Raw genomic sequence first — 21,424 nt, 5'->3', positions numbered from 1 at the left:
ATAACTGCCTCAGGGCTCTGGCCGCTCTGCTACCCAATGGTAGATACGTTACTGTTTTTCCGCGCAGCGCCTCTAGCGGCCATCCATCGTATCAAAAAAGTTGGGCTCAATCGAAGCACTGCCTACAATGCCTACAACAATACATAAGTAAATACTTATATGTATGTGTGTAATACTGTCAGTGTAAAAAGTGTTTGGATCCTTTTAAAAAGACGATAAGTTTTTTACAATTTTACCAAACGACCTGACTTTTGGCGAGCAAGTAGAAGTATTGGTTTACTGAATGACGTGCAAGAAAAATGTCGAAAAAATTGCACTTGGTTGGAATTACACGAAAAAATGTAAAAGGTATACATATATATATATGTATATACGCATATACTTATAACTATTATAACTCATCGTTATTATCATTATTCATTTATTAAAAAAAAGGTATAAAAATTCAATATTAAAAGAAGGGGGAAGAATTATGCTGACTTCGTCGATAGTAGTACAATACAAAAGTGTAAAATGAATGTATATACTTTCGTTTACCAACAATTTTGCTTATCCGTAAGCAACATTTTCAATATTTTCTGACAAATTAATCTCATAGTGTTCGTAGGAACTACGGAGGCATATAGAATGCAAAGTATGTGATCGCTGTGTTTAACTGCATGACACTTATGATATTCCGAACATAAATATATTTCTTTAACACTGCTAAAATTCCCATCGTCTTTGTTACTATCATCTTCGGATACTGAAGATAATATAAAAGTTTCAACAGCTTGATGATAAAAAGTTCTCAATATGTCTAGTCTGTGAGATACGCTGATTCTAGTTTTAGCATATCGATCGTTTTTACAAAGTACAAATTTTTGCACTTTATAATTCACTAGAAGAAATCTAAAAACAAGAAAGAGAGTAGAAGCATCCTAAAAATGTCCTACGAGTTATCTATACAAAGTGATCCAAAATATTACCCAAGCGCTTCTGAATCCAAGTTCATCGAAATAGGTAAGTTCCTTGGATAGTACAGTTCAACGTTATTTAAAGTATCAATGGAGTTCTTCCAGCACTGTACAGCCAATCTCTCAACCTCCAATAATTCTGGATTTGGTCCGCATAATGCTAACACTTCTATGTGATTGATCAATGTAACAGATACTAATCGGAAAGCCACCTATGTTGCCTCTTGCATTATATTTGTAATTTACTGCTTCAACATAGTTATGTTTGTAGAATTGTTCGTAAGAGTACTTACATTCGGACTTTTATAAGGTAAAAATACTGGAATGTCGCGTGTTGTACAAACGCTTTCAATAGCTACAACCGTTATTAACAATTTCCTTTCGATAGGATTCAAGCTCCACCATCCTTCCGTAGCAACAGCTAAGCAGCCGTGTATTAAAATACATCCGTACATGGAATCTAAACATTCCATGTAGCCTTCTAAACAAGTCTTTAATATATTGTTATTTAATATCTAAGAAAATCAGCGAATTATGTGAAATTTCGATTACCTGAAGTATGTTATTTTCAAGGCACATAATGCATTCTGTCATATTAATGATGTCGATTTTTAATGAAATTCCATCTCCTGCGTCGAGACATTGTAATAAATTATCGACAAGTGGGCTACAAGAACGCATGTCCTTCTTAAGTTTCTCTATATTTTTTGCGCTCTTTAGTTCGTCTATGCCAACAAATAAAACCATTGCCCCAAAAACAGCATCGAGAAATTCATTTAAAATATACTTTGTAGTTCCATTCGCGATAACTATCAAAGTAATGCTTTCATTGAACTCTTTCCACATAACAGTGGTATCTGGTAAGTCCGTATACATAAGTTGAATGTCTTGCGATTTAAGAAACATGTGAATACCATTCAGCGATGCAATTTTCGAAAATGTCATCTGGAAAACATCAAAATAAATTTCCAAACAATTCTTGTATAAACTTTCCTATCTATTCACCGGATCTCCTTCTCCTTTTTGTCGAGAAAACAATGGAATTCCTCCAGAGGATGTTAAACACATAATATGAGCTACCATGATGTTAGCAGCGATTCTCCTTTATGCGAACTCGATACCTGATAACAAGTGTACGAAATTAAAATCTAAACTACTGAATAAATTGTAGCGCTTCACACATTTTACAATGAAATACAAATCATTTACTTTCAATTCATTCCAACCTCCGAATCGGTATTCTGGTTCTGATTTGATTACGCTACGGATATAATAGCAATTTATTTCAATTCTAAAATGAACTCTTTGTTTCGATGAATTGTATATCTATTACAATTATTTCGAAAATGGTATCATTCGATTTGTTATCCGCTAAAATGGGATGAATACGAATTTCTAACCAAAACTTAAATTTCACAGGTGATCTTGCTTCTTCTCGGTTTGTTATTTTTTAATATACATACCCAGCCAACCAAAAATCTAAATTTGGTCGACCTCCTGTGCGCGCATATGCCGAGCTAGTGTCGACCGTAGGACCAGAGTTTGGACATGGGCATGAGGTCGGCATCAGGTCGGCACGAATCGGCCGAATGTGCCTTTGTGGCAGCACTGTCGCACTGATGTACCGCATGCCGAATATCGTTTTACAGGTGAAACAAACAATTCCAATGCCGCTTTTGCAAAATTCACATGTTTTTCTATAAGCGAGGGTGAAACTAATATCCTAATCGCGATATGGAGCAACAAAAAATGAGTATACACATTCGGAGCTAATATCCCGTACATTACTACCGGGCCGGTATATAAGAGAAATTGGCGAAACTCGGTCGCTTTAAAAGTTGAATATTCTTCTATTGGCCTCGGGCGTCTAGAAAAATCAGATGGACAGTACTTATCGAGTACTGCCATTCGCGCGGAGATGATAAAATCATTTTTATTTATCATCTTTAAAATATAAGTGTATTCAATTAGTTGAAATTGAACTGTAAAGAAAATTGTACGGCAATGCAAATTTTAGATTATGTCTCTTGCAATCGATGCAGACAATTTTTATTTCGCATAAAGATCCGCAGTCTAGGAAAAATAACAAATGTGAGAAATAAATAAAATTTGTATTTTTTTTTTCGCCAATTTCTCTTATATACCGGCCCGGTAGTAATGTACGGGATATTAGCTCCGAATGTGTATACTCATTTTTTGTTGCTCCATATCGCGATTAGGATATTAGTTTCACCCTCGCTTATAGAAAAACATGTGAATTTTGCAAAAGCGGCATTGGAATTGTTTGTTTCACCTGTAAAACGATATTCGGCATGCGGTACATCAGTGCGACAGTGCTGCCACAAAGGCACATGCGGCCGATTCGTGCCGACCTGATGCCGACCTCATGCCCATGTCCAAACCCTGGTCCTACGGTCGTCCAAAATTAAGCCAATCGGGACTTGAGCACCTCCGAGCGTAGATTGGACAATGATTTGCCGATCTGTGCCCTAGGCACGGCTTGCCCAAGGCACGCCTGGTTAGCTGGGTATGTAATATGTATACACATAAGGTGCATACATGCATATATATACACATACATAATACATACATATAGGTAAATAGTGAAAGAAACGTTCATTGATTCATTGTCAGAATGGTGGATGATAGAATTAGTAAATTTCTTTATAATTTCTCAAAGACCCGTTAATTTCTTTCTTTTTCTAAAACTTAACGGAGCTGTGTTATGATTTGGTATCTTTTCGTCATCTAATCGAAACGCTGAACAATTCGCAGTAAAAATGTATACATATATATATATTTAAAGTAATTATAATTACATGTTACGGATGTATTTCGTTAAAATTCTTCAATAATCATGTAAAAATTAAAGTATATTGTATGTATGTATGTATTCGTAAAATGAAAACTTCAGCAAATAATTCCTACATTATGAAAGCATAATGTATGTATATACGCATAATACGTATACATGTATCTAAATTCTAAATACATATAAAACATGGTTAACGTTATGTTAAGTTAGTCTTGTTTGGTCTTGTTCGTTTTACCTTCTCGAATTTAACTTAATTTTGTTGATTTTCTGTTTACGACTGGACTTATAAAATACGTCATTTGAAAGGATTAAACGCGACAGAAAAATCACTCGATTCGTCGGGTTGTTGTAACTTATTGTAATGGCAAAAAAAAATAAGAAAAAGACGGAAATGTTCTTCCGCGTGAATTATTTCTACGTTTCTATATATTTTATTTTCACTTTATTCCTTTCGTTCTGTACAGTTCTGAAAAATAACATCCGATAGTTTCAATAATCATGAAGTAATAAGTAAAGTTCGAGAGAAAATTGTTACCAGGAAAGCATAACCTTAAAAGAAAATTATACTATTTACATAAGTATATAGATTTAAATGTCTTGTGTACGAATAGAACGTAGAAAATGATTCGGTTAATACACAGAAGAATAGAAACGATTAGTATAATCTCGATATCTACTATTTGGTACGCAGAGCCAACTGCAGTTGTATATTATCGAAGAAATATGCTTGGACGATTATTCTTTCGAATATACGTTTTGAAAGGTCACCTACCGCGTACGTTGGCTAATACGAAATATTGTATGTTAAAAATATTACAAGATCAATTACAGAGATGAATTTATTTTTTCGCGCACAAGCTCTGTGTACACCGCAAATTACGAAAAAGAGTGTCAAGTCGGTGTAGGAATGTGGCACTTCAAAATGGCTGCCAGTTACTTTGGTAATTTACGGCTGTATCTTTCTTTGTTGTTGCTGATTTAATTAAGACTGTGTATCGAAATATCGTAGAATTGATCGTAAAGAGAAATAGTGAAGCAAAAGTTCTACGTACACGTTACTCTCGTCACATGGATTCTGTGGAAACGTGAGAATAGAATATGCTTTGAAGTCGTTCTCTCCCGATTGTTGCATCGGTCGAACTTTATTTCAAGACATTTGTTCGCCAATGCTTGGCTGTTTTCGGGAAAAGTGTGTTACTGTAGCTCATTTTATATGTAAAAGACTCTCGAAAATGATCGGTTAGATATTTAACGAATAGGTTAGATTACAGATCGATCTCGACATCATGCACAGAGATACGGAGAAACGTTTGTGAGATTACATACGAGTGTATTTTATTCGATAATAGATGGTTCCAAATTATATATACATATACCCGTACCTCTACGTATACATACATACACACGTGTACATGTGTGTATGCGCACCCGCGCGCGGGTCAATGCGGATGTAGTACATATAAATATATTGGATTCGTGTTCGTGTATGTATGTATATATGTATGCGTATGCACGTGTATGTATACATATGCATGTGTGTATATGTACATACAATTATGGATGATTTAAAAGAATTTTGCGCTATGCCAGAAACTTATAAGATAATTAATAACATATTTCGGGGCCTGTTGACGCATTGAGATCAATGTAACTTTCATAGCGTGTACAATCGCTAGTACTTTGATAGAAAATAGTATTATAATTAGCAATGTCTGCTGGCATTAGCTACAGAAATCAATGGGTTTTGTGTGCACTTTCTATTGTACGATCATTGAAAAGATATTACACAAGGACTTGCTAACGTCAAACTGATTCAGTAAGCATTCTGTTTTTCTATTTCGTTGTCTTTTTTTTTCTGCAGGGACTCGTTTAATATCTATAGCAATAACGCCAGGCTTACGATAACTTATATAATTGTCTAGTAAGATCGAATTATTTATTTATATGGTTAATGCATGAAATCTTAATGGAAAAAGTAATGGCTGTGAACGATGTTGTATGGAACACAACAAAAATGTACTGTAGAAGTATTATAACGCTCTAAGAATATGCGGTAATATTATGTTTTAGATGTATGTATGCGTGCTTGTGTGTGTATATATATATACATATATACATATATATATCACAGCCGGATTAAAGCTAGGTCTTAAGGGACCTAGCATGGGTCACTATGAATCCACCCGCGGTTAATAAATCGAGCACACGTGGCTCCGGATACCATCAGAAGGCCTTGGCTGAAATTCGTAATTCGTTGCTGCCCTTCGCAAATATTGGAGGAGCCAGCGAAGTAGGTTCCAGTGCTGCGAGTACTATATCTACGTTATCCACGACCAGTGGTATTAGTTCTGCATCTGGTCTCAGCGGTCTCTCCGGTGCTTCGGGTTCTACCATTGATAAATCGGATCAACGACAATTACTAGCACAACTATTAGCAATGGGTTACTCCGAGGTAAGTCAGTTTAAAGTCTAAACGTTTTTGAAATGGAACATCATAACGTAACATAACACAATGGAAATTTTTAAATACACAGGAAATTGCGTTACGAGCTTTGAAGCTGGGCAGTTGGCGTTTGGATGCAGCTATAGAGTTTTTGAAACAAGCACAAGTAGAATCGTTGAATGGACTAGGTAAATTAAACACCAAACTTATAAGGAAACCAAGTTTGGAAAGAGAATTGAATTTACAACGCGGCAGCCCCGTGTTGGATAGCGGAGCGGGAAGCTCGCGATCCGATAGTCCTCGATTGACGGAGCTCAGTCCACACACGCAATTGAGTCGTCAATATTCTCCGAGTAATTTCGTAGAGCGAGAACCACCGCCTCCTCCGCCACCTAGATGCAGTTCTACACCGCCTCCACCGCCGCCGCCTCACGCCCCGTATAATCAGCCAAACGTGCCGACTAATATGCAGCAAATGCTGAAGCGTATGTCTCCTGCTCCGGTGGTTCCTACACGACCACCGCCCACCATACCTGGCAATACTGGACCTATTTCGACGTCGGTGAATTTACCGCAAAGGGGTACAAGTCCGGTAGCAAGTTCGAACAACAATTCGAATAGTCGTCAACCTATGATCGTTCAAAACGGACCTCAGGTTCAACAGCAGCTCTCCCAGCAAATACAGGCTCTCAGTATATATCAAACCGGTAATAACAACTCTAATACTCAAGTTGAACCACCACCGCCGTATCCTATAGTTTCTTCTTCATCGGCCGGGCCGGTGCAACCACCGTCTTACAGTGTCTCCATACAAAACAGGCAGAGTCCTACGCAGTCTCAGCAAGACTATCGGAAAAGTCCGTCGTCTGGAATCTACTCAGGTCCGACTTCTGCTGGTTCGCCGAGTCCCATTACGGTCACAGCTATATCTCCGAGCACGCAAGCTTCTATGGCCAGACCTACTCCGTTGCAAGCATGGGGCGCGCGGCAGGCCAAGACACAGCCGCCGATAATCATGCAATCGGTCAAGAGTACTCAGGTACAGAAACCCGTCTTGCAAACTGCCATCGCGCCGACTTCTCCGCAACCAATTTCTACCACTAGCAACACACCGACACCTCCACCGTCCTACGCTTCGTCCATTCAACAAAAACAGCAACAACAGCCGCAGCAACATCAACACCAACATCAACACCCAGTAGTACAACAGCAGCAGCAACAACAATCTCAACAGCAGCAACAACACTCGCAACAACAACAACCACAACAACATCAGCAGCAACAACAACAGCAACAAACCTCGCAACAACCACCACCGCCCGCGTACGCGCAAGTGAATAACATTGGAACAACGAACAATAGCAATGTGAACGTGAGCGTTTCGGTTGGTGTACCGACCACAGAACCGCCAAGTTATGCGACAACGATGCAAGCGTTGGCAGCGCAACGAGGTATGCATCATCCGCTTCCTCCTCCGCCTTATGGGACGTCGACCACCGATGAGCCTAGTGGTATCGCAACGATAGAGAATAATGCAAGCCTGAGGTCGTCACCGGTGGCTGCGCATCATCCTCCGTTGCAAAGAAAATATTCACCCGCGGACAGTTGTCAGCATCCAATGGAAACACCGTCCTTACCCCCGGTAGCGTCCGTCTGTTTGAGTAGTAGAACTAACAGTAACAATAACAGCAGCAGTAACAACGCTGCTGGCAACAATAGCAGCGGTAACAACAATTGCGCCACTGCGATTACTACCACTGCCTGCACCAGCAGTACCACCGTTACTACCACCACTACCACCACCACTACCAATATCGTTGTGGCTGCTTGCATCGCTAGCAACCACACCAGTAACGGAAATAGTAACGGCAATGGTAACGGTAATAGTAATGCTAACAGCAACAATAATAATAACAATAACAACAACAATAGTCATACAACAGATAACAACGGAGCGAAAGGGGGTGGAGGTAATACACCTTCGCCTTACAAGATCAAGCATCAATCTCCAATACCAGAGCGCAAACACATGAGCAAAGAAAAGGAGGAAGAACGCAGGGATTGCAAGGTCCGTAATTATTCTCCGCAAGCGTTTAAATTCTTTATGGAACAGCACGTTGAGAACGTGTTAAAGTCTCATAAACAAAGGCTGTATCGTCGCCTTCAGCTTGAAACGGAGATGGCTAAAATAGGTCTGAGCGCGGAAGCGCAGTGTCAAATGAGGAAAATGTTATCGCAAAAGGAATCGAATTATATCAGGTTGAAGCGAGCAAAGATGGACAAATCGATGTTCACGAAAATTAAACCGATCGGAGTCGGCGCGTTCGGAGAAGTGACTCTAGTGAGAAAACTCGATACGAATCAATATTATGCTATGAAAACATTAAGAAAAGCGGACGTATTAAACCGTAATCAAGTCGCCCATGTTAAAGCTGAAAGAGATATATTGGCAGAAGCCGACAACGAATGGGTAGTGAAACTCTATTATTCTTTTCAAGATAAAGACAACTTGTACTTTGTCATGGATTATATACCCGGTGGGGATTTGATGTCGTTGCTGATCAAATTCAGCATTTTCAAGGAACCACTGGCACGATTTTATATCGCCGAGCTTACGTGCGCCGTAGAAAGTGTACACAAGATGGGATTTATCCATAGAGACATTAAACCGGATAACATCTTGATCGACCGGGATGGCCACATAAAGTTGACAGACTTCGGACTGTGTACGGGTTTTCGTTGGACTCATAACTCCAAGTACTACCAGCAGAATGGTAAGACAAGTGTCGTCGACAACAAATTAATCTTGATTTAGAATCGTTGAAAATAGGCTGATACAGTTTCTATCGAGTCTACTCTAATCTAATCTAATCTAATAAAACTATGGTAGATATGCAACGTGAACAAATGTTCGTTGTTATGAAAACAGGTCATGGGAAACAAGATTCTATGGACCCTGCTGACGACTGGAACAACGAGTGCCGTTGCATTCAGTTAAAGCCCTTGGAACGTAGGAGGCATAGAGAACATCAAAGATGTTTGGCACACTCATTGGTTGGGACCCCAAACTATATTGCGCCGGAAGTACTACAAAGGACAGGCTATACTCAGTTATGTGACTGGTGGAGCGTCGGTGTAATATTGTACGAAATGTTGGTCGGTTCCCCACCGTTCCTCGCCAATTCAGCCGCCGAAACACAATACAAGGTAAATAGTAATTGATTTTGTTCTATTCAGTTCTACTTAGTCTGCAACATTTGGCGGGAAACTGCAATAGATTTTGTAGAGCGATAGGAAGCAGTGGTAAAGGAGACACATAATATCCATGTAAAAATAAATGTTGAGTTACAGGTGATTAATTGGGAGACGTCTCTACATATTCCGAAGCAGGCGAATCTTTCCGCAGAAGGTATGGATTTGATATTGAAGCTTTGCGTTGGTGCCGATCGTCGACTAGGTAAGAATGCGGACGAAGTAAAGAATCATCCGTTTTTCGCGAGTATCGATTTTGAAAAGGGCCTGCGCCGACAAGTGGCACCTCATATACCTCGAATACAATATCCTACCGATACAAGCAACTTTGATCCGGTTGATCCCGAGAAATTACGAAATTCCGGATCATCCGATTCCAATAAATCGGATGAGTTGTTGGACAATGGAAAACCGTTCCATGGTTTTTTCGAATTCACGTTTAGACGATTCTTTGACGACGGTGGTGGTCCTGCGTACCCTAGTCGGATAAGTTTAGACGATAACGACAACCAAGGTCCTGTCTACGTTTGACAATAGGTTGCTAAGATTCACAAGCAAGTTTCGTTCGTCCCCGAGATATTAAATAATGATTCGCAATGTCTCACGTTCGATTGTCAGATTTTTGTAAATATTGTTCGAAAGAATTTCGGTTCGAACGACATTAGAATTGGTATGTGAAATTGTTGCTGTCGATTCAATGGAACGCCGTATACCGTACTATAAGCTTATGAAAACGAAAACAAAAACTCTCACGCTTGTTCCTTAGTTCTGATGTTGTGTACGTCCGTGCGTTTCGTTATGCCTATTCCAACTTTACATTACTTTACATTACATTACATTATCTTACTTTATTTACTTTACTCTACTTTACTTTACTTTACTTTACTTTACTCTACTCTACTTTACTTTACTTTAATTTACTTTACTATACTTTACCTTACTTTACCTTACTTTACTTTACATTACATTATCTTACTTTATTTACTTTACTCTACTTTCCTTTTCTTTACTTTACTTTACATTACATTATAATCTTACTTTATTTACTTTACTCTACTCTTCTCTTTTCTTTACTTCACTTTACATTACATTATCTTACTTTATTTACTTCACTCTACTTTTATTTTCTTTACTTGACTTTACTTCATTTTACGTTACTTTATTTCATTTCTCTTTACTTTATTGTATATTATTTTATTTTACCCTACCCTACCCTCTCCTATCCTACCCTACTCTACCCTACTCTAATCTACTCTACTGTACTCTACTCTACACTACCAGCCCCTTCCGACTCGACTTGACTCTTCTTTCTTCTACTTTCCTTCGCTCTTCTTTTGCTTTTATTTAGTTTACAGTACCACACTTTATTAAACTCTTTTTCTGCTATTTTAGAAAGGCCTTTGGTGGCTACTTCCCCAACTCCATTGAATTCTTTATCATTTATTTCATAGTAGGAGATACGCTGGGTACATATTTCACTATGTATCAAAAATTTTGGGCTGAATCAATCTAAAATCACAACGATTGCAGGACAGAATTATGCGTGGTCGCAAAATCCAAATTTATGGGCATTTATTATGAGTTTATAATAGAATCTCTAGAATTTTATTATTAGAATGTGATGCAGCATAGCTTGAAGTAAGATAGTTTTTATAGATTTGTGGCTCTTCATGAAAGTTTATGATTTTTTCGAAACGGTTCCCAATTCGTTTACGTTGAAATGTGTATGTATACATATACAATATTCACAATTTCGAATACTAATACGAACATGGCGGTTAATTGAGAGGAAAGAAAGCAAATGATCGATGGCTGGTGTATATCTATGTATATATGTGTTATGCGTACATATGTATGTGCAAATATATATGTATATACATATATATATGTTTGTGAACGGAATGATATTGTGCTTGCCATTCTCATTTGAATTGGCTTCCGTGCCTATCGGAAACACAACTTTGTATGTTTCAGCAAGTACTGTGATATTGCAGGTAATTAGAATAATGTGGCTTTTAAATGTATCGACCTTATTTAACTTCATTCTTTTTTTTACATTGAATGCTATTACAAATAATTATTCCTAAATATTCATTAGTACTGTACAGATATTTGAATGGATGTGTAATGTGTTCATTGTACATTTTATGCTGCTTTTAATCGTCGAATCTTAGTTTCTATCTCTCCACTCCACCCCTTCACCCTCCTCTCTGTCTTTTTCTCGGTTCGCTATCGTTTCTTTCTATTCCTATCTTTACTTGTTTTAGTTTTTAAAAAAAGTGTTATTAATTTGCTATAGCGTTGCATACAGTTTACGTTTCGTATGTCTCTTGCGTCTTTTCGGAATAACTGCAGATAATTGTGTGTAAGAAACTTTTCCGGAAAGAGTGAAAGACTGGCGGTTAGAGAGATTGGTTGCACAGAAAGATTGTTAATATAATTCATGTAAAAACGCGAATTACTAATGTTATGAGAAATCGCTTTATTCATACTTTTCTTTAAGAGAGTTTTTATCATTCGTAAACTACTTCCTAACGAATAAGTTTTCTTAGATATGAATGTACTGATGAAACTGATCGAATCTGTTGATTGTAATATTTGTAATACAACTATTTCAATTTCAGTAAAACAAACATTTCCTGCCGAACGGAACGGTAATACGACATGTACAATCGTATGATTTGCATAATATTTTCATTACGAAACACTTTGTTCCTCGCTTTCGTGTTCTTCTTTCATTTACTATTTCGAAATTACTCTCGAGTCCCGGACGATACGAAGGAAAATGAACATTCAACGTTTCCACGTAATTCTGATCTTTTTATTCATCATAATCTACACTGCCACATGGATTTGTTTCAGTTGTTACGTGCTTCTGATTGTGATTGTAATTGTAATTGTAATTGTTACTGACTGTGACTGTAACCGTGATTGTGATTGTGATTGCGATTGTGATTGCCGTTTCGTCTTTTTCGTTGTCGTCTGATCAAAATTTGGTATTTGATCAAATTTATTTGTTGCTTGAACGTTACAGTAGAGAGCAACGATCAACATTTTTTTCTGGAACACTTCGATGTATTCATTTTGTATAGCACGAAATAAATTACTGGGAAAAAAAGAAAATGAAGCGAGGAAAATAATGAATACTAAATACCAAAGGGACTCTCTCTTGCTCGTTGTATCGTAAAAGTTTATTTTCGTAAGTTTAGTCGATAGATGATGTACGTGAGAATGGCACAAGAATTGAAGGATTAATGACTAATAACAAATGTTCAGTTGAAAGCTCTTCTGTTATTTCGAACAGGTATTGCAAACAATCGATCGTGAAACTATACGAAACGACAAATAACGTGAAACGTAATGATACGTCACGAAACACACGAATCGTTGCTCCACACCATACATATATTTTATCCACTTATCGATCGTTCAAAAATCGTTTCAAATGCTTTTCGTCGAAAGATTCCATCCGATGGTCACCGATGATCCGTCGCATTCTAGAACAATTAATTTGTACGTGTAAACGAGTTTACAATAATCTACACAGCGATACGAGTATATAAGTGTTCCTTAACTCTGTTAACACGTTGTATGCCTTGAAAACAATTCTTCTGGATCATAAGTTCCGGAAGAATTTTCGAAAATTCGAAAATCTTTCATACAGTGAGACTGAAAGTTGCCTAGAAAAATAATATACCTATATATTTGTAACATAAAGTAGTAACGTCCTGAATAAATCATATTTTTCAAACTTGAAAGGAACAGAAAGTCGTATCATATCTTCGTAAATGATAGGCGGACAACGTGTTCAATTCGACGATTTGTTGATCGATTTGTCGAAATCACTCACTACGTACAGAATATAAAATATTTTTATACCATGATATATACATGTACATAAACACTTACAATTAGTTTTAAATATTATCTGCGTAAACGTAAAAATATAACGTACTATGTATTTGTTTAAACTTTGCGCCAAGTGACGTTCGGCTGGATTCGGCTCGACTCGACTCGCTTCGACTCAGCTCGTCTTGTCTCGCCTCGCCTCGCCACACATCGCCTTATCTCGTCTCGTCACACATCGCCTTGCCTCGTCTCGTCTCGTTTTGTCTCGTCTAAATTCGTACCGACCCCTCTTCGATTGAATTCGGCGAGACATTGCATATTCGACTATATTCGACTCGACTCGATTCGACTAGGCTAGAACGACTAATTGTAACGCCGTTACGGACGAATGCTCTTGCTTAGTTTCATTATCTTATAAATTGTATTTAACGCAATTCTACAATATAATATAAAGATCTGTTAACTTACGCGCGAAAGGAAAAGTGATTTTGAATCATGTATGCGGTTGTACATTTTGTATTATCTTTTCTGCTTTTGTAATTACGATATGGAAGCAAAACAGAGAGGCGTATACGTATTGTACTGTATGATATTTTAATATATCAAATTTTTGTATATATTTTCAATAACTACTTTAAATTAAAAGTATACATTCAATGCTTAGTTGTATAAAGTTGTTTTATATATATATATATATATATACATATATAGATATCATAAAAATGATCGAGTGGATAGAAATGAATTTTGTATCGTGAAATATTAGTAGCGTTCCCTCGAGAAACTATAGGGAAAGACTCAGTGTTCGCAAACATAATAAATGGATCGCAATTATAATAAATAAACATTTTTTACGCCTATATATAGTTTCAACCGTCAACTTCTCAATTTCTAATTGAGACAATTACAAATTACAAGTGTAACAAGTAGGTGAATCAAGTTAGTATCAATTCTGACCCAACCATTTTTAAATTCTCCCGCGTTCCACCGCAAAGTACTATCGACGATGTTACCGTTCTCTATATACATATATAGGTATATTTCATTACAGTAGAAAAACACTTGCTAAATACAGCTGCACGAAGAAAAATGGCATATTCTTTGTATAAAAGTGATCTTCCTTTGAATACATATACTTCGATACTCGAAACGAAATTTTTTATCGAACGGTTTTTGCTTGGTGGAGAAATGTTTGTACTATTGACCGTTTATATAACTGTAGACTGATACTAGTCGCTTCCTCAAAGTCACTTGTGTATATTATATTTGCCTCTTACAGGTTTACTTCCTTCCGAAGGAAATCAATTCGTTGTGAAAGAAACGAAGAAATACCGGAAAGATGAATCGTGTTAGGAAGATTCTGTCGAGCAAAGAGACACGAGAGTATTTAATGAGGCAAGCTACACAAACTTCGTACACTCGTGCATGCGCTTGTTCATATTCCGATCTCGTAATCAATCTCGCGTCACACTACATATATACATTCGTTTTATTGCAAACATTTTTGACATAGAAAAATCGCTATTTTGTTTCAGTACACATTTTTGGGGACCTATAGCTAACTGGGGCATTCCGATTGCTGCGATCGCCGATATACGAAGAGATCCTGAATTTATTAGTGGAAAAATGACGCTTGGTTAGTTTGAAAAATTTATTACATCTTCCGCTACAAGTAAAATAATTTTTTTCAGAATTCATTCCGTAGATTTAGTGCATAAGAACATGTAGGACGTAGGAACTTGTATCAAAATCACCCAAAACATTTGTCGAGTTCGCGATAGTTTTAGTCTTTTGTTGTTTTGATCGAACAATCTCAAATCAGAGAAATCCCAAATATATTATTTATTATAACTAGATCGCGGATTTTTATGCTTTTATGGAGACATCAGGTGGGTGAAATATAAAATAGAATATTAGAAAAATCTAATAATGGTGATACGTCGTTGTTTTCAATGTAGGGTGAAATGATGCAGAACATTTTTATTTCGCATAAAGATTCGCGGTCTGATTATAACAAATGAATTACGAAATTGATCTAACCACGCGCATCGAACTTGACAAATGAATACACATGTACTAATTTGTTTCAGCTTTGTGCTTATATTCTGCAATGTTTATGCGATTCGCTCTGAAGGTGCAGCCACGAAATTTGCTCCTGTTTTCGTGCCACTTTGTTAACGAAGGTGCACAATTGACGCAGGGTGCTAGATTTATTAAACATCATTTTACAAGCAAGAAGGAGTAACAGCTTTGAATAATTATTTCTATGTTCTTAAAAGTACAAAGCTCTTGTTCAAGTCCTTTCTTCAAATTGCCATTTTGTAGCGTATATATCGTTGCATTCTACCAAAGTTTGATAAGTTATTCTTAAAATACACGATACTATGTACAATTTAAATATAACCATCAGTTACTACTAAACTCTAAATACTTCTATAGTTTCTATGTCTGATCGAATAACGTAAGAAATATCGACGTTCGAACGCGGAGGAGGTAATAGAAAATTAGTTGGTACATTAATATTATAAGTGTTATGTATTATCAAAAATATAAGAAGTACAAAAATGTGCTTAAGTAACAACTTGTAATGGCAATGTTGCGACGTTAGGCATATAAAGCCGATGCCACTCGTTTACAAGCTCTTTTGTTTTATTCCTCTCATACTCATGAGTGTCGTTTGAACCTAGCATAAACCGATTAATAATATTGTATACGCTTCTCGAGTAGTTTCACTATAGAATATACAAGCTACATAAAATCTTTAAAATTCAATTAGTCTCGTAATCAGTGCTATTCATCTAAATTGGACGGATTATATGTATAGCGTTTCTAGTATACTGTAAATGTGTATAACAACTAAAAATCTCCACGGACCGAATTGCGTTACAAAAATACGTATTAAATGACTATTACTATTTGATATAGCTAGCGTCTGGAAAGGTAATACGCTATCGTCGAGGCGATTAACAGTATCCAGCTAGTTTGAATGGATGCAGCACCAGCCAGCCGGCACTTGAACATGTCGTACCTAGAAAACAAAACAATCGAATCTCGTATTGTTGACTGTAAATTAATAATTAACTAGATAGATGGACGTGTAAATAATTCAGGAATGAGGAACGACTTCACCAACCTGGTTTCTGCATCGTTGACAAGATTACTAAATTCAGCTTCCACCAACTGGCCATCGTAATACGTGATCAGATCTTCGAACGGATATTCGAAACCTTGCTTGCACTCGCATTTGTAGCCACCCGTTTCGAAACCTCTACCAAGGATGGGCACACACTGTGCAGGCAAGAACGAAAACGAATAAAAAATATTCTAGTCGTTCTTATCGCGAACAAATATAGATACTTATGTAATCAGTAACAGGAAAAGAGTTTGATATCCGGTAACTTACATATGAGGTTTTCTTATCACATTTGTGGCTACCCTTGAATGCATTCGGCGCATAGAACACATCATCGCATTGATTAATATCGAGCTGAAGTAGGTCCATAGTAACAGCTATGACGCCTCTGTAAAGATGTTAATATAAAACGCGATCTCGGTTCGTCTCTTTCTCTTTCTTCGCGGCGAAACTGGTTTCGTATCCCTATGGTGGAGTACCTCGGATTCGATCCCGCATGCACATACTACAACCCCGTTCGGTCGTCCATGTGGACAAAAATACTTACTTGAATTCCAGTTTCTCTTTCAAACTGTCCCAACCGAAAAATGGGGATGCATAGGTAATTACCCATTTCTTCACTTTACCGTTACAGTCGAAATACGGAGTTGTCCAATGGCCGTGGTTCAAGTTTGCTGCCCTGTACAGACGTTGCGTGTTCCCACACATTAAAATAAATCCTATTTGAGAGATAAATTTCCTCCTGCTCCCCATCCCATGCACCAAATCTCTTTAGCCTTTGATCACGCGTTGCATACGCATTGTTCCTGATAAAATTCATTGTCTGATGCGACAGAATTTGCGATTTGCAATGACTACAGAAAAATCTTGTTTCCCCCATTGATTCTGTTCATATAATACATTCGTTCTTACCTGTAGGAATCCGGATAATGTTCGTATTTTTTCAAATACTCTCCGGTTTCGTTGTACCTAATTTTAATTTTCATATAATACTTCTCCAACTCGTCAAAGTTTGTTGCCCATCTTTGTTTCAGTACTTGGAAATAATTTTTCTTCGTGTAGACCTCGTCTGAAAACATGTTTCTCGTATGGTTAAATGTCGACATTTTATCGAGCGACGCCGTTCTTTCGCAAACCTTTACCTGTATCGTTCAACCTAGCTAAATCTTCGACTTTGAATTTTCGTGTATTCAGCTGAGTTTTATAAGCGTATGGAGCGAAGAGTGTTCGATTTGTGAACTTGTTGCGATCCCAGAATGTTCCTGCAGACCAGATTTTGGTATCCCCAAGAACCAGAGCTAGAGTCTCTCCGATCATTTGATCCTCTGTCAGAGGTCTGTCGGCTACTCGTTTACCAGAATAAACTTCGTGCGGATCGTTGATTTGTAAAAACGCGCTAATAAAATTCGCTAATCTAGTCGCCATTTTTGCTTCGTTTTCAAAGAATTCTTTTTCGCCGAAACCTATATCTCCGCGCAATGTTAATTCTTCCTGCGTGTAACTGTAATTGCATAGATTACGATTTACGATGTTCATATTCTATAGTTATAATTATATTTTGAACACACCTCTTGCACGTCCGTGAATTCACGCTCAAGATAAACTTGAGAGTTTGATCGATATTCACTTTCTCGGCTCTCAGAGATGCTGCCCCGGATGAGTAATTTCTATAGTGGTAATATTGCTCGAGGTATTTTTCTCGAACGTATGGCTTTGCCTTCTCCCATTGTACCGGCATTTTATGAATCCCTAAAGTGTCAAACATCATGATTAGTAAACGTGCAATGTAACAAAAGAACAAAAAGATTGGAACAGAAACCTTACATCCTATCTTAGTACAATCGTATCCGTTATAGTATTGTTCTTGAGTCGCTCTCTCTACAATTTCTCCCAGATAAGGGCGTCTAACTACAGTTGGCAGCCTAAAACCTGGCTTACATCTGCACTGATATCCGCCGCGACGAAAACCCCATCCGTGTATCGGTTCACACTGCGAGTACGACGCAAATTCAAATCGATACATAAATTATGCTACTCGCTGCAGTATAAAATAGTTAATTCTTTTTTCTTTTGTATCTAATACCTCTGTAGTTTCTGGTTTGCATCTTGCTGTGTTCGCAAATTTGTTAGGTCCGATGTTTCCTTTCCCTCTAGGGCATTGATTTATATCTATCCTCTCAAAATCCATCTCTATCACGGATATGGCTGTATATCTGAAATTAACCGTGTTAGTTAGTTTTGAGACTAACAATTAAATGGATGTAACTATTGGTTATAATTTTGTACATACGTTGGATACTCTACGTGTCTGAACCCTGTATGCCTCGGATAAATGTCTGCAATTGGTACAACCGCTGCAACTAACCAACGATTCGATCTGCCGCAATCAAAGTACGGTCTGGTCCATTTTACAGGTCCAGGATATTCGTCAGCACCTCGTGGACCGTGAAATGTAAAAGTGTCATTGGTGCCATTGGCATAGTGAATTGCAACTTGGTACGTAGTTTTGGTGTCGTGTCTCTGCTTGACGTTGTCTGGCAACCATTTTTTATACCTGCGTATAAATAGAGAGCGATATAAAATCACATATACAATAAAACTGATTTGTTCGACGCTCTGTTAACAAAGCTTGCTTCCACTTACCATTCATTTATACGATAATAGTCAGTCGTGTAATCTTGGCTTAGACTACTGCTTGCGAAAGCACCGAGATCTTGCACGGTAAATGTGTTTCTTGTAGATATTCTCTCCAAATGTATTGGGTCGTTGAAATCGTCAGCCCTAAAAGTTCTTGGTGCGAATCTGGGCATAGTTTTATTGAAAAATCCTCTGTAGGACGGAGAATAGGACATGTTTGGCGAGAAATAAATAGCAGAGGCGTTTATATGTGGATTTGCAGAAACGTCGGCGACCGTCGATAAAAAGTAGTACATCATGCCTGGATCATACGTGTCGTTGATCGCTGGACGTATGAATCGTGATTGTAGAATGTAACTCCAGAAAAAGGATCTACTGAGTGCCATGTTATGCAGATGCAACAGAGCAGTCCTATTAGGGAACACGGGATTAATATTAATATCTTTGATATCGGGTAAATGAGAGACTGAGTCTTCTGGCAGGTAAAGATCTCCGAGGTGTTGTATAGGACAATTTTCTTCGTTGATTTTGTCCATTTTGAAGCGAATTTCGTCGAAGGCATCTCTGGCTTGCCATTCATATTGACCGACAACGCCCAAACAGAGGCTCGCGAGCACTATCACGTAGATTTTCGAATTGACGTGTTCCATGTTTGGCAAGAATTGTTGTTAGCTGCTTCGAGACATGAAAAACGTTTCAAAAGCGAACGGACGTTCGTTTACGTTCCACACCACACTAGCCACTAGCCACATTAAGAAATGTTATAAACTCATCGAATCCACCGGAAACGTTTTCTGCACTTTACACTCGTGCCGTGCCCGTGTCGCTTTCGTTTGTCATATGTTCTATTCCTACTAACTACTGCCTACTACCTACACTTCCTACACCTACATGTATACATATACATAGTGCATCGGTTCTGATGTCATTGATTCCGCATTATCCAGTTGAATGTAACTTATCAATTGATAATAAGAAAAGAAGAAAGACAAGTGCGTACATATGTAATCAACAGTATTAGTCGTTCGATTCGACGCGCAAGTATTATTCCTCTATTTTAGGTTATACAACCCTAAAAATTCGCTAAAGGAGAAACAATGAAAAGGAACGGTTCGGCTTTATTCAAGTGAATCATTCGTTATGTACTTTGGTAATTAATTCGGAGAAGTTTCTATGAAAAAAGAAGAACGTGTTTGCGTCTCGAAATATTTTGTCGGGCATTGAAGTTTTCTGCTTATTTTATCGTAATCATGAAATTACATAAAAAATATAGAAATTTTGCGATGAAAGGTATGCCAGCTACAGCAGTAGCAGCAGCAGCAGCAGCCTCGACAGAAAAAAAGAGAGAGAAATAAAGTATAGCTTAATATGAAATAACATTTAAATATCCTTTATTATGATAATTCTCATAGCGCCTTGGTCCATCGACCCCCATTCCCCCAGACTTGACTCTCCCAAGTGTACGTATGAGTATTCCGCTGGCTGTGGCATTATTGTCCCAATACAGGTCTTCACCCTTATTTATCTGCGAAAAAAAAGAGAATCTCTCATACCTAAACAAGTATTTCGAGGAGACAGCTTGCTGGGGGTCTCGTCGTACTTTAATGCGGCTGTTCATGCATCTTTACATCCTGAGAAAATTTCTGTAATGCATCGTACATGGTCTGGGTTCGAAACTCGTAACGTTAACGTGGGAAATATTCTTCGGAAGAATCTTTACATATACATAACTTATCGTCGGCGCATCCTCTTATATGACAATATTATATCGTGTTCACACACGAACAACTTTTTTTAATAATATCAATTACTAATTTTGTATTCTCCGTGGAAAAAAGTTGTATAAATCGTTTTTGCAAGCAACGAATTCTGTTTCGTTATCGTTTCTTGCACGATAAGGTGTTTTAGAAAAATATTCATCGACTCGTTGTAGCATTATAATATTGTATATTTCTCAAAGTTTCTTGGCTTACAATTAGAATACATATATACAAATGTATACATACAAAACAACAGAGAGCAACACGCGGGGGAGAATAAGACGATTGAAAAATAATATACACGCTTCGTCGTGTTGATCAAAATAACTTGTCGCATATTGTATATACAGATGTTTATTTAAATAAATAAGTTGACCTATACATAGGTGGTTTTCTCTGTTGAAATTCCGATCTCCCACGACAATGGCTCCAGAGTTGAGTAAAAAGTGTATTGTCTGTGGAGAGTGCTGACAACTAAGTAATGAGAGATAGAAAAAGTGGGATGGGTGAGGGGGTGTGGGGAGCAGGCTAGGGAACAGAAAGGAGGGAGGCTAAAGATAGAGAGAGAGGCGGCGATAT

General features: G+C 37.6%; 4 protein-coding genes across 14 annotated transcripts; 2 read left to right on the top strand and 2 right to left on the bottom strand.

Annotated features, from left to right (window-relative positions):
- Window positions 1–403: 403 nt before the first annotated feature.
- Fy (fuzzy planar cell polarity protein-like protein) lies at window positions 404–4,698 on the bottom strand. 7 transcript variants are annotated; one of them, XM_076440091.1, is made up of 7 exons: window positions 4,544–4,698; window positions 2,166–2,217; window positions 1,962–2,077; window positions 1,509–1,901; window positions 1,250–1,447; window positions 969–1,168; window positions 404–891 (listed from the first exon to the last, which is right to left on the bottom strand). In XM_076440091.1, the coding sequence occupies exons 3-7, from the start codon at window positions 2,037–2,039 to the stop codon at window positions 534–536; spliced, it is 1,227 nt and encodes a 408-aa protein (XP_076296206.1). In that variant the 5' UTR covers window positions 2,040–2,077; window positions 2,166–2,217; window positions 4,544–4,698; the 3' UTR covers window positions 404–533. The 7 variants fall into 7 exon arrangements, with proteins under 7 accessions (XP_076296206.1, XP_076296205.1, XP_076296208.1 ...); XM_076440090.1 differs by lacking the exon at window positions 4,544–4,698 and adding an exon at window positions 4,007–4,143; XM_076440093.1 differs by lacking the exon at window positions 4,544–4,698 and adding an exon at window positions 3,776–4,000.
- Window positions 4,577–12,061, top strand: Wts (serine/threonine-protein kinase warts). 2 transcript variants are annotated; one of them, XM_076440055.1, is made up of 5 exons: window positions 4,577–4,712; window positions 5,842–6,223; window positions 6,306–8,988; window positions 9,144–9,421; window positions 9,566–12,061. In XM_076440055.1, exons 2-5 carry the CDS (start codon window positions 5,945–5,947, stop codon window positions 9,995–9,997), a joined length of 3,672 nt encoding a protein of 1,223 aa, XP_076296170.1. In that variant the 5' UTR covers window positions 4,577–4,712; window positions 5,842–5,944; the 3' UTR covers window positions 9,998–12,061. The 2 variants fall into 2 exon arrangements, with proteins under 2 accessions (XP_076296170.1, XP_076296169.1); XM_076440054.1 differs by lacking the exon at window positions 4,577–4,712 and adding an exon at window positions 5,213–5,587.
- On the top strand, window positions 9,653–15,743 carry Mpc1 (mitochondrial pyruvate carrier). Of its 3 annotated transcripts, none has more exons than XM_076440123.1 (4): window positions 9,653–9,671; window positions 14,595–14,710; window positions 14,851–14,951; window positions 15,406–15,743. In XM_076440123.1, the coding sequence occupies exons 2-4, from the start codon at window positions 14,655–14,657 to the stop codon at window positions 15,558–15,560; spliced, it is 312 nt and encodes a 103-aa protein (XP_076296238.1). In that variant the 5' UTR covers window positions 9,653–9,671; window positions 14,595–14,654; the 3' UTR covers window positions 15,561–15,743. The 3 variants fall into 3 exon arrangements, with proteins under 3 accessions (XP_076296238.1, XP_076296237.1, XP_076296236.1); XM_076440122.1 differs by lacking the exon at window positions 9,653–9,671 and adding an exon at window positions 14,357–14,505; XM_076440121.1 differs by lacking the exon at window positions 9,653–9,671 and having other exon boundaries at window positions 14,512–14,710.
- On the bottom strand, window positions 13,993–19,955 carry LOC143216737 (uncharacterized). Of its 2 annotated transcripts, XM_076440067.1 has the most exons (11): window positions 19,092–19,953; window positions 18,739–19,002; window positions 18,532–18,661; window positions 18,273–18,438; window positions 18,017–18,197; window positions 17,591–17,949; window positions 17,361–17,517; window positions 16,996–17,127; window positions 16,719–16,836; window positions 16,449–16,603; window positions 13,993–16,343 (listed from the first exon to the last, which is right to left on the bottom strand). In XM_076440067.1, exons 1-11 carry the CDS (start codon window positions 19,733–19,735, stop codon window positions 16,241–16,243), a joined length of 2,409 nt encoding a protein of 802 aa, XP_076296182.1. In that variant the 5' UTR covers window positions 19,736–19,953; the 3' UTR covers window positions 13,993–16,240. The 2 variants fall into 2 exon arrangements, 1 of the variants encoding a protein (XP_076296182.1); XR_013010618.1 differs by lacking the exons at window positions 13,993–16,343; window positions 16,449–16,603 and having other exon boundaries at window positions 16,996–17,254; window positions 19,092–19,955.
- Window positions 19,956–21,424: the final 1,469 nt, after the last annotated feature.

The sequence above is a fragment of the Lasioglossum baleicum genome, chromosome 16, assembly GCF_051020765.1.
Source record: "Lasioglossum baleicum chromosome 16, iyLasBale1, whole genome shotgun sequence".
Lineage (NCBI taxonomy): Eukaryota > Metazoa > Arthropoda > Insecta > Hymenoptera > Halictidae > Lasioglossum > Lasioglossum baleicum.
The sequence above is the reverse complement of the archived record's forward strand: the minus strand, read 5'-3'. Positions and strand labels throughout refer to the sequence as shown.